Consider the following 13,227-nt stretch of genomic DNA (forward strand, 5'->3'; position numbering starts at 1 on the left):
ACATGGGGGGAGTAATTACGCTAGCGGGGGATCTAGCGGGGGGGGGGGGGGTGGGAGGGGGGAATTACTGGGTTGCTGCTGCTGGGGAGAGGGGGGAGCTGGTATGGGAGAGGATGGGCGGGGGGGCACCGCCTGGGGGAGATACAGCTGCGTGGGAACCGGGTGAGGAGCTGGAAAAAGGTGATGGCTAATCGACAAGGGCGGGGGGGTAGGAAGCCCCCCAACTCGGCTGATCACGTGGAACGTGAGAGGGCTGAACGGGCCGATAAAGAGGGCACGGGTACTCGCACACCTTAAGAAACTTAAGGCAGATGTGGTTATGTTACAGGAAACGCACCTGAAACTGATAGACCAGGTTAGGCTACGCAAAGGATGGGTGGGGGAGGTGTTCCATTCGGGGCTAGATGCGAAAAACAGGGGGGTGGCTATATTAGTGGGGAAGCGGGTAATGTTCGAGGCAAAGACTATAGTGGCGGATAACGGGGGCAGATACGTGATGGTGAGTGGCAAACTACAGGGGGAGACGGTGGTTTTGGTAAACGTATATGCCCCGAACTGGGATGATGCCAATTTTATGAGGCGAATGCTAGGACGCATTCCGGACCTAGAGATGGGAAAGCTGATAATGGGGGGAGATTTTAATACGGTGTTGGAACCAGGGCTGGATAGGTCGAAGTCCAGGACTGGAAGGAGGCCGGCAGCAGCCAAGGTACTTAAAGATTTTATGGAGCAGATGGGAGGTGTAGACCCGTGGAGATTTAGCAGACCTAGGAGTAAGGAGTTCTCGTTTTTCTCCTATGTCCATAAAGTCTACTCGCGAATAGACTTTTTTGTGCTGGGTAGGGCATTGATCCCGAAGGTGAGGGGAACGGAGTATACGGCTATAGCCATTTCGGATCACGCTCCACACTGGGTGGACTTGGAGATAGGGGAGGAAACAGGAGGGCGCCCACCCTGGAGAATGGACATGGGACTAATGGCAGATGAGGGGGTGTGTCTAAGGGTGAGGGGGTGCATTGAAAAGTACTTGGAACTCAATGATAATGGGGAGGTCCAGGTGGGAGTGGTCTGGGAGGCGTTGAAGGCGGTGGTTAGAGGGGAGCTGATATCAATAAGGGCACATAAAGGGAAGCAGGAGAGTAAGGAACGGGAGCGGTTGCTGCAAGAACTTTTGAGGGTGGACAGACAATATGCGGAAGCACCGGAGGAGGGACTGTACAGGGAAAGGCAAAGGCTACATGTAGAATTTGACTTGCTGACTACAGGCACTGCAGAGGCACAATGGAGGAAGGCACAGGGTGTACAGTACGAATATGGGGAGAAGGCGAGCAGGTTGCTGGCACACCAATTGAGGAAAAGGGGAGCAGCGAGGGAAATAGGGGGAGTGAGGGATGAGGAAGGAGAGATGGAGCGGGGAGCGGAGAGAGTGAATGGAGTGTTCAAGACATTTTATAAAAAATTATATGAAGCTCAACCCCCGGATGGGAGGGAGAGAATGATGGGCTTCTTGGATAGGCTGGAATTTCCCAAGGTGGAAGAGCAGGAAAGGGTGGGACTGGGAGCACAGATCGAGGTAGAAGAAGTGGTGAAAGGAATTAGGAGCATGCAGGCGGGAAAGGCCCCGGGACCGGATGGATTCCCAGTCGAATTCTATAGAAAATATGTGGACTTGCTCGCCCCGGTACTGACGAGGACCTTTAATGAGGCAAAGGAAAGGGGACAACTGCCCCCGACTATGTCTGAAGCAACGATATCGCTTCTCTTAAAGAAGGAAAAGGACCCGCTACAATGCGGGTCCTATAGACCTATTTCCCTCCTAAATGTAGATGCCAAGGTCCTGGCCAAGGTAATGGCAATGAGAATAGAGGAATGTGTCCCGGGGGTGGTCCACGAGGACCAAACTGGGTTTGTGAAGGCGAGACAGCTGAACACGAATATACGGAGGTTGTTAGGGGTAATGATGATGGCCCCACCAGAGGGAGAAACGGAGATAGTAGTGGCGATGGATGCCGAGAAAGCATTTGATAGAGTGGAGTGGGATTATTTGTGGGAGGTGTTGAGGAGATTTGGTTTTGGAGAGGGGTATGTTAGATGGGTACAGCTGTTGTATAGGGCCCCAGTGGCGAGCGTGGTCACGAATGGACGGGGATCTGCATATTTTCGGCTCCATAGAGGGACAAGGCAGGGATGCCCTCTGTCCCCATTATTGTTTGCACTGGCGATTGAGCCCCTGGCGATAGCGTTGAGGGGTTCCAAGAAGTGGAGGGGAGTACTTAGGGGAGGAGAAGAGCACCGGGTATCTTTGTATGCGGACGATTTGCTACTATACGTGGCGGACCCGGCGGAGGGGATGCCAGAAATAATGCGGGTACTTGGGGAGTTTGGGGATTTTTCAGGGTATAAATTGAACATGGGGAAAAGTGAGTTGTTTGTGGTGCATCCAGGGGAGCAGAGTAGAGAAATAGAGGACCTACCGTTGAGGAAGGTAACAAGGGACTTTCGTTACCTGGGGATCCAGATAGCTAAGAATTGGGGCACATTGCATAGGTTAAATTTAACGCGGTTGGTGGAACAGATGGAGGAGGATTTCAAGAGATGGGATATGGTATCCCTGTCAATGGCAGGGAGGGTGCAGGCGGTTAAGATGGTGGTCCTCCCGAGATTCCTCTTTGTGTTTCAGTGCCTCCCGGTGGTGATCACGAAGGCTTTTTTAAAAAGGATTGAAAAGAGCATCATGGGTTTTGTGTGGGCCGGGAAGACCCCGAGAGTGAGGAAGGGATTCTTACAGCGTAGCAGGGATAGGGGGGTGCTGGCACTACCGAGCCTAAGTGAGTATTATTGGGCCGCTAATATTTCAATGGTGAGTAAGTGGATGGGAGAGGAGGAGGGAGCGGCGTGGAAGAGATTAGAGAGGGCGTCCTGTAGGGGGACTAGCCTACAGGCTATGGTGACAGCCCCATTGCCGTTCTCACCGAGGAACTACACCACAAGCCCGGTGGTGGTGGCTACACTGAAGATTTGGGGACAGTGGAGACGGCATAGGGGAAAGACTGGAGCCTTGGGGGGGTCCCCGATAAGAAACAACCATAGGTTTGCCCCGGGGGGAATGGATGGGGGATATGGAATGTCGCAAAGAGCAGGAATAACGCAACTGAAAGATCTGTTTGTGGATGGGAAGTTCGCGAGTCTGGGAGCGCTGACCGAGAAATATGGGTTGCCCCAAGGGAATGCATTCAGGTATATGCAACTGAGGGCTTTTGCGAGGCAACAGGTGAGGGAATTCCCGCAGCTCCCGACACAAGAGGTGCAGGACAGAGTGATCTCAAAGACATGGGTGGGGGATGGTAAGGCGTCAGATATATATAGGGAAATGAGGGACGAAGGGGAGACTATGGTAGATGAACTAAAAGAGAAATGGGAAGAAGAGCTGGGGGAGGAGATCGAGGGGCTGTGGGCAGATGCCCTAAGCAGGGTAAACTCGTCGTCCTCATGTGCCAGGCTAAGCCTGATTCAGTTTAAGGTATTACACAGGGCACATATGACTGGAGCACGGCTCAGTAAATTTTTTGGGTTGGAGGATAGGTGTGCGAGGTGCTCGAGAAGCCCAGCGAATCATACCCATATGTTTTGGTCATGCCCGGCACTACAGAGGTTTTGGATGGGGGTGACAAAGGTGCTTTCAAAAGTAGTAGGAGTCCGGGTCGAACCAAGCTGGGGGTTGGCTATATTTGGGGTTGCACAAGAGCCGGGAGTGCAGGAGGCGAGAGAGGCCGATGTTTTGGCCTTTGCGTCCCTAGTAGCCCGGCGCAGGATATTGCTAATGTGGAAAGAAGCCAAGCCCCCGGGGGTGGAGACCTGGATAAATGACATGGCGGGGTTTATAAAGCTAGAGCGGATTAAGTTCGTCCTAAGGGGGTCAGCTCAAGGGTTCACCAGGCGGTGGCAACCGTTCGTCGAATACCTCGCAGAAAGATAGACGGAATGGGAAAAAGAAGGCAGCAGCAGCAGCCCAGGATCGGGGGGGGTGGGGGGGGGGGGGCGGGGGGGGGGGAGCAACCAGAAGGACTCTCAGGGTTGTTAATATATACTGTATAGTATGTATAGGTCGTTGCTACAGATAATTATATATTGGACTGTTAAATTATATTTTTGGAGAGTGTTACTTGTGACAAGGCAGTTGCCAATTAGGGCTAGTTTTCATTTTTGTTATTTATTATTTATTCATTTTTTGTTTATAAAATAGGTCATTGTTATTTGTGTTGTTATAATATTGTGTAAAGGATGCACAATGTACTGTGTTGGTTGACCAAAAATTTTCAATAAAATATTTAATAAAAAAAAAAAGAAAATACAGCACAGAACAGGCCCTTCGGCCCACGATGTTGTGCCGAACCTTTGTCCTAGATTAATCATAGATTATCATTGAATTTACAGTGCAGAAGGAGGCCATTCGGCCCATTGAGTCTGCACCGGCTCTTGGAAAGAGCACCATACCCAAACTCTTTCAAAACCGACCCCTTTGTCCAATCTCCCTTTCCTCCTAAAGCATCCTTCTATGTTTCAGTATCAGTTCTTGTCTAGTTGTGCCTCTGGGCAGTTGTTCATCTACAAATTAAAATCCAAACTCCATGACACACTCAGTAGTGATCTTAATCTTTCTCCTTTATTGATCTGTCAAGTACTCAGAGTCGGACCTGGATTTATGCCTGGCTACAGAAAAAGATTTTGAACAGGTTCAATCCCTTTTCAATGATGAGACAGATTACATGCCGAGCGTCTACCATTCCTGGCTCCGAGAGAGAAACCGTGTGGTCATTTTGGCCAAACTCCATGGTCAAGTGGTGAGTTCCATTGAAATCAGAGGCCTGTTCACTTTTCAAATTGTTGAAATTGACATGTAATAATATTAATCTTTATCAGTGTCACAGTAGGCTTACATCAACACTGCAATGAAGTTACTGTGAAAATCCCCTAGTCGCCACATTCCGGTGCCTGTTTGGGTCCATTGGGGGAGAATTCAGAATGTCCAATTCACCAAACAAGCACGTCTTTCGGGACTTGTGGGAGGAAACCGGAGCACCCGGAGGAAACCCACGCAGACACGGGGAGAACGTGCAGACTCTGCACAGACAGTGACTCAAGCCGGGAATCGAACCCGTGTACCTGGCGCTGTGAAGCAACAGTGCTAACCACTGTGCCGCTGTTACAAACCTTGGTTGGATTCGAACCAGCAATCTCCAGAGCACGAGCTCTTTGCTGCTGGTCAAATGACGATACCACATTCAAAATCATTTACATTTTGCCTCAATCCATTCCTATTCTCATAGAAACTAGGAGCAGGAGGAGGCCATTTGGCCCTTCGAGCCTGCTGTGCCATTCATTATGATCATAATGATCCTGATCCTGCCTTCCCCATAAAGTTTGATTATCTTCACCCCAATAGCTATATCTAACTTCTAGAAAACATACAATGTTTTGGTCTCAACTACTTCCTGTGGTAACAAATTCCACAGGCCGCCCACTCTCTGGGTGAATATATTTCTCCTTTTCTCTGTCCTAAAATGTTTTCCCCGTATCTTTAGGCTATGACTCCAGGTTTGAGACACCCCCACCTTCGGGAACTACCCTGTCTCGTCCTGTTAGAATTTTATAGGTTTCTACCACCCTCATTCTTCTGAACTCCAGTGAATACAATCCTGACCGCCTCAATCTCTCCTCGTACGTCAGTCCCGCCATCCCAGGAATCAGTCTGGTAAGCCTTCGCTGCGCTCCCTCTTTAGCTAGAAAATCATTCCTCAGGCAAGGAGACCAAAACTGCGCACAATATTCCAGGTGTGGCCTCATCAAGACACAGTATAATTGCAGCGAGACATCCCTGCTCTTGTACTCGAATCCTCTCGCTATGAAGGTCAACATACCAATTGCCTTCTTTACCACCTGCTGTGCTCCATGCTTACCTTCACTGACTACGAGGACATCCAGGTCTCATTGCACATGCCAGCACCCATACTGGCTGCCATGGCCTGGTGCTCTGGCCCCGAAGGCCACCAGCTGCCTCCCCCCTCAGCCAAACCCACTATGTTGCATACATATGACTGTCTAACACTCTGCATTTCCTGTTTCACTACCTCCCCAGGAAAGTCAGCCCACAACTGCCATGAGAGGCAACAGACCAGAGAGGGAACCCCTGGACCTGCGGCACCTCACCACAGCAGAGCAGCGGGCACTGGATCTGATTAGTAGGCCCCGGGAGAAGGCGGTCACTGAGGTGATCAGCTTAGGGTGAGAAAATAAGACCCCACTGCGTTGAGGTAATCCATGGCACGTATGTCACCACCCCCACTCCCCACCTCCACCCCGCCCTCTCCGCCAACGCCCCCACACATATCCCAACACTGAACCCTCCGCCAACACCACCCCCACACTGCCCCATCCACCACCACCACCCCTACACCCCCCTCCAGCACCATCTACCACCCCATCCCGAGGTCCAATCGTGCATCTTGTCTTGTGTCCTGCAGGATCATCTGGCAATCATGCGGGCCCTTGTGGTGCCACCCCCCCCCCCCCCCCACCAACCCCCGACCCCAAGCACAACCCCAACCCCAAGATGAGAGCAGTAAGGAGGAGGTAGAGGAAACGGACAATGACAGGAGCCATCGACCTGCAGCCCAAGACACCCGGGAGTGCCAGTCCAGGGACGATATTGACTTCCCATCGCGGCGCTCTCCAACACCCTCCACCATCCCAGAGACACTCACCTTGCAATGGCACTTTAGTGAAGTGGAACGGGTGCAGCACATAGGAGAGTGATAGGGACTAAGCCACAAAGCTGTATATATATATATTTCACTTGTTAACATTAATCACTTGTTCACAATGTTACAACCTGCCATGGTGCTCCAGCAGAAGGGTGTGAGGGATGGGCTGGTCTGGGCTCGCCGCAGAGGGGGCGCTGGGGGTGGGGGAGTGAGAATGGGGGGATGTTGGCGGTGGACTTGGCCCAGGACCCCCAGGTCAGCCAATGCTCATTGCTCCGGTCACACACCAGCTGCACGCTCATCGAGTGGAAGCTCTTTCGGTTTGTGTAGATAGGACCAGCACGAGACGGTGCTGGTAGGGTGACATGCAACCTGTCGATCACCCCCTGGCCTCGGGGCATCGTGGCGATGATGGAGAACCCCGCTGCACGGGTATCTTGGAGGACTTGGCCCACATTGAAATGGGTGCATTGTGCCGACCAGGCATATAGGGCCTCTTTGACGGCACGGATGCGCATGTGCACTGAGTTCTGTGAGATTCCGGACAGGTCCACACTCGGTCCCTGGAAGAAGCCTGGGACATCAAGGTTCAGGATGACCGTCACCTTGATGGCCACTGGGAGTGGGTGTCCTCCCCCATACCCCCATGGTACCAGGTGCACCATTATCAGGCAGGTATGTCGTACTATCTCTCTGCTCGGTTCGACGACACGCCCGATCCGGCAGGTCCTCGAATGACAGGTGCTGCCGAGACACTCGAGCCCTCATGCGGCGCCTTCTTCCCACCTCCTCCTCGGCCTATTGGGTGGCCGGCTCTCCATCTTCACCGGCTGGCTCTGTTCCTCTGGCGCAGACTCCGCTACTGTGGCGTCCTGCTCCTCGAGCAGCTCCAGCCTGTAAAGGCTCAGTTCATTCCCTAAGGCTGCGGCGAAGAGGATGAAGGCCACAATTGCAGGGCAAATTCTGAAGTCCATTGTCTGCAGGGGGTACAAGGCAGACTCGTTAGCATGGTGCATAACCCGTGCCCAACATGTCCACTGGGCTACACGGTGGCCCTGGTCTGCCCTGCAGACCCTGTTCCCGAATGTGCCCCGCTCACCCCTCCCCCGGCTGTTCCCAATGGCAGTCTGCCCTCCGCACCCGTGGCCCCGTTGGTGCCCAGCACTGCAGGAGCCTTGGACCCTGGCGCCCGTCCCTGCTGCCACTGGTACTGGTGGCTTGCCCTACCAATGCCAGTGGTTTTTTGATTTTGTTTGATTTATTGTCACATGTACCGAAGAACAGTGAAAAGTATTTTTCTGTGGCTGAGGAACGTACACAGTACGTACATAGTAATGTAATGTAAATTGCTTATTGTCACAAGTAGGCTTCAAATGAAGTTACTGTGAAAAGCCCCTAGTCGCAGACACAAGAATAATCAACAGAGAACATTGACAAATGGTACATCGACAAACAGTGATTGGTTACAGTGCGGAACAAGGGGCCAAACAAAGCAAATACATGAGCAAGAGCAGCATAGGGCGTCGTAAATAGTGTTCTTACAGGGAACAGATCAGTCCGAGGGGGAGTCATTGAGGAGTCTTGTAGCGGTGGGGAAGAAGCTGTTCCTATGTCTGGATGTGCAGGTCTTCAGACTTCTGTACCTTCTGCCTGATGGAAAGGTCTGGAAGAGGGCAAAGCCTGGGTGGGAGGGGTCTCTGATAATGCTGCCTGCCTTCCTGAGGCAGCGGGAGGTGTAGACAGAATCAATGTGGGGGTGGCAAGCTTGTGTGATGTGTTGGGCTGAGTTCACCACAGTCTGCAGTTTCTTGCGATCGTGGGCCGAGCAGTTGCCATATCGGGCTGTGATGCTGCCGGATAGGATGCTCTCTATCGCACATCTGTAGAAGTTTGTGAGAGTCGATGCAGCCAAGCCAAATTTGTTTAGCTTCCACGTAGTACGTTCCGCGTTCCCCGTCCGGCACCCTTCTGCAATGGCTATTGTTGACATGCCCTTTTGTGGGTCTCATGCTGACCCGCTGGGAGGAGGAGTCTGTTAGGTTGTGGGGGGGGGGGGGGGGGGGGGGAGAGATGGTGGGGGATTGGGTGGGGCCAACCATATGGCTGGTGTCATTCTGCACAACCACAGGCCACTGTGGCGTTCAGTGGGGTGGAATGGCTGTCCATGCCTGGACACCCCAGTCCCATGCGGGTTCACTCCGACCCCACGGGCTATCCCCTGGTCACACCCATCACCCTCGCTGCCTCCTCATGGAATGGGAAACACTGCTCCCCCCTCAGCCAGCCATGCCAGTGGCAGGATCGGCAGCCCACATTCGTGCCTCTCAGTATCCGATCTCCTCTCTCTCCCTCATCAGCTACGGTGCCTGTATCCCGATTTTTCATACCACAAGTGAAACTCGCCGTCGGTATTTCTCCCTGGCGGAGGTGGAGCATCGTAGAGGCCCCAGAGAATACTGGGTCAGGCCCGTTAATGATGTGCCAATGGCATTTACTGTCCATGCAGACTAGAATATACGACACCGCTGTTGAAGCACCGGATATGGCATTCTGGTGAGTGCCTGGCAACTGCTACGATGTTGACCTCGCGACCAATTCTCCGCCCAAGCTCCTTTCCCGGTTTCGGTGTTGAATGACGGAGAATCCCACCCAGGCTGTTCAGCTTAGTTGGCTGGAGACCTGATTCGTCATGTAGAGCGGGGGAAACAGCGCAGGTCCAAGGAAGGATGTTCTTGCAATGGCGGGAGTGCAGCAAAGCTTTACCAAGCTGATTCCTGAAATGGCAGGACTGTCATTTGAAGGGAGACTAAGTTAGTTCGGACTATATTCATTGGCATTTGGAAGAGTGAGAGGGGATCTCACAGAAACTTATAAGATTCCAACAGGATTCGACAGGGTAGATTCAGGAAGAATGTTCCCGATGGTGGGGGGAGTCCAGAACGAGGATCACAGCTTGATGAGAAGAAATTTCTTCACCCAGAGAGCGGTGAATCTGCGTAATTCACTACCACAGAAAGTAGTTGAGGCCAAAATATTGTGTAATTACACAAAGGAATTCGATATAGCTCTTGGGGCTAAAGGCGTCAAGGTATATGGTGGGTGGGGGAAGATGGCGGGATTAGGGCATTGAACTTGATATTCAGCCATGATCATAATGAATGGCGGAGCAGGCTTGAAAGGCCGAATGGCCTCCTCCTGCTCCTATTTTCTATGTATGTTTCAATTCCCGTACCGGCTGAGGTTATTCATGAAGGACCACACCGCCTACTCAACCTCGGTCCTCGCCTGAGGTGTGGTGACCCTCAGGTTAAATCACCACCGGTCAGCTCTCCCCCCTCAAAGGGGAAAGCAGCCCATAGTCATCTGGGATCATGGCCACTTCACCTTTTTTACTTACCTCTCTATTTCCAGATCAGTCTTAATTCTGTTCACATCGTGGATGACGGACAGACAGCCCTGTTGGAAGGTGCAAAGGTAGCTGCTTCAGAGAGAGGCAAAGGAGTTGGACGGCTGACTTTCAGACATGTCATTGAGCTTGTAAGAGTGAGGTACCCAGAGGTGAAGAAGCAACGTTTTATCAAAGAGTGCAAGCTTGACAGAGGACTTTGTGTATTAGGCACACAGGTACAATTCGCGTGCAGTTATACTCTCACACCTGCTGTGATTCACTGGGTTTAACTCTTCCCTCTGAGCTGTAAGGTTCTGGGTTCGAGATCCTACCAGAACTGGATCATTAAAACCAAAGCTGACACTCGCAGTGCAGTACGGAGGGAGTGCTGCACTGTCAGTGGTGCTGTCTTTTGGATGAGACAGTGAGCTGATTCCCCAAGTGTCTGACCAGTTGACCAGACACTCGATCTCATGTTGGGCCTGTCCCCCACCACCCCTCTGACCCAACCTGACCCTGGCTTTCCAGGATTTATTCCCCCTCCTTCCGTTCCTCCCGACTGACACTTCCCACTATCCCTCCTCCCGAACTGACCACCTTCCCGGTCTGAGTGCCTTCCGACCCTTACGAACAGATATCCCTCCTGGACAGAACCACTTCCCGGGCTGAGCCCACTCCTTCCCTCCATCCCGGACTGACTGGTACGCACTCGACCCTCCCACATTCCCTAAAATTGTAACATGCCTGCTCCCTGAAAACTGCCCCTTTAAACCTCCCTCTTTACAGCAGCTGATCCTGCAAAAAGGGGGAGTGACTGACCTCTCTGCGCCCCAGTTACTCCACGATGATGCCGCCGGGGGTGGGCTTCGCTGCTCCTCTCTCACCCAGCCTGAGTGAGGAGGGTTGGGCGAGAGAGAAGCTTAGTAATTACAGCGTAGCTCAGTCTGGCGAGAGTGGCAATCTGACGGAGATCGCCACCCTGCAGAGGGTAAGGGACAATATTTCATCCTCATTCCACATTTTCCTCACTAACACTTTCCCCAATATCTTTCATTCCCAGTTCCTGATTTCTCTTCGAGTTCCATCGATAAATGTCCCCACTCTGATCAGCGAGGTGATCAGTAACATGAAGAAACGAGGTGATGAATATTACAAACCGATTCCTCTCCAGCCGGACGATGTGCGATCGATATTCCTGAACCGAACCGTAATCGACACGGTGTTGCCGGGCGGGAGAATCATTGTGAATGGATCCGTGTTCAAACCGTTGGAGAGTAACCTGGATATTTTACTGAAGCGAGATATCGTCTGGAGAGCTGATCGAAAGGATAACACACGGGCTGTGAGTTTGGGCACAGCTCCCTACAGAGATCCCATGGGGAACCGTGTTTTCATGATCGACATGTTTGGGGAAGATTTATCAGCTGTGAAAAGTGTCTTCCTCTCTCAGCTGCAAAGCCTGCCTCCTTTACAAGACAATGTAATCTGTCTCCTGTTTGTAAATCCATCACTGTCCCCACAGATGTGGGAATTCTGTATCAATGAAATGGGGCTTGAGAAAGGGAAGCAATACTGGAATGATGAGATTATAGTGGAGGATGATATTTCGCAAAACTATGTTTGATGATAAAGAACAGACTCTTTATCCTTGCCTCACCAATGCAACAAATCCTGTTCCAAATTCTCGTTTTCTTCAGCCATTTTCCTACATCCTTGCTCCTCTGTCCTCTTCCCATTATTTTGCGAGCTGTAGTCCACAAAAATAAAACATCACAGATGCCAGAAATGCAAATTCAATGCTAGAAATCAACAGGCAGCATCTGTGGAGAGAAATCGAGTTAACATTTGTGGTTGATTTGTGATGGTTGTCCACTTAGGGCAACACAGCAGAGTAAGGGTCACCAGGCTTGGTGGACCAATTGAGATGCAGAGTGGGTAAACATCCCAGGTGTAAGAATACTCCTATTAATACCTGATTTCCCATGTGTATTCCTTTTATATATTTGTTATTTTGGCTGCTGTAAGTTTTGTATCTGGACAATTACTCCCCCCCCCCCCCCCCCCACGATGTGCTATTTGGTTTGGTGGCATCTGGTGACCTCAGGCACCAGTGCTTTTGGTCTGTCCCAGTGATTAAATGTTTTGATGGATTTGGCTGGCAGCCAGTCTGCTTTGATTTCCCGGGACTGGACTGGCAATCGATACTGATTTGTGCTTATGTTCCAGAATTTTCTGCCAAACACAGACAGGCTACATTTTGCAGAGTGAAATTCACTTTTGATTAAGAGGCCTGGAGAGCCACAGGTTGATCTCCCTGTCTCTCTCTCGTACCTGATGAAAGGCTTTTTTCTCTTCCCCCCACAGCCAGCTGAACCTGCAGGTAGATTCCGACCAACACCGGCTGCAGGCAGGCTGGGTTATTTGAAAACCACCTTTTAAAATCTGATAATTGGAGAACTCGAATCTTACCTCAGTGAGGCTGATGATTGTGAGTTCTGGCTGAATGCACATACCAGAAGATCCAATCCAACTGGTGGTTTTCAACACTCTTCGTTCTGAGGCCGACTACAAAGACTTCAACATCAACAATAAGAACATATCTCTCTTACATCCACATTTTAATACCCAACGATTTTACCCCTTTCCCTTCCTCTATGTGTGTCTGTATTGTGTGTGTTTGGGTAGAGGGTGGGATGGTGAAAGGGGACAGTAATAGATTAGCAGGCCAATATTCTTGTTTAATTGCTGCACGTTTTAACCCTTGTTACAAATAAAGTGTTTTTTGTGTTTTACTTGCAATCTGGTGTCTGTAAGTCATTGGAGCAGTCTAGGGCCAAAGATATCGAAAACCTGATAAGGATTATTGGTTGATTCACTTACTTTGCAATTCCGGGTCAAGGGGGGCTGGAATTGACTGCGCCCTTGCCAGGGGGGGTCGTAACACAGGAGGTGGAGTGCTCCCTTAGGCAGGAGACCTGTGAGGGCCCTAGGTGTAGCCATGTGGCTCCTGTAGACTGCTGATCAATTCTTATTGATAAATACTTTGTTTTCTCTAATGGGGTCTTTGAAAGTTCATCG

At 51.1% G+C, this 13,227-nt stretch overlaps 1 protein-coding gene across 5 annotated transcripts in view; it reads left to right on the forward strand.

Annotated features, from left to right (window-relative positions):
• LOC140404698 (histidine N-acetyltransferase-like) overlaps nucleotides 1-12,948 on the forward strand; it is a 36,838-nt gene extending 23,890 nt beyond the window's left edge. For all 5 annotated transcript variants that reach the window (XM_072493365.1, XM_072493366.1, XM_072493364.1 and 2 more), the window contains 3 exons: nucleotides 4,680-4,841; nucleotides 10,173-10,385; nucleotides 11,210-12,948. In XM_072493365.1, the coding sequence (XP_072349466.1) occupies nucleotides 4,680-4,841; nucleotides 10,173-10,385; nucleotides 11,210-11,773 (939 nt within the window). In that variant the 3' untranslated portion in view covers nucleotides 11,774-12,948. The remainder of the gene's footprint in view (nucleotides 1-4,679; nucleotides 4,842-10,172; nucleotides 10,386-11,209) is intronic.
• The last annotated feature ends 279 nt before the right edge of the window (nucleotides 12,949-13,227 follow it).

This window comes from Scyliorhinus torazame, chromosome 31 (genome assembly GCF_047496885.1).
Source record: "Scyliorhinus torazame isolate Kashiwa2021f chromosome 31, sScyTor2.1, whole genome shotgun sequence".
In the NCBI taxonomy this organism is placed as follows: domain Eukaryota; kingdom Metazoa; phylum Chordata; class Chondrichthyes; order Carcharhiniformes; family Scyliorhinidae; genus Scyliorhinus; species Scyliorhinus torazame.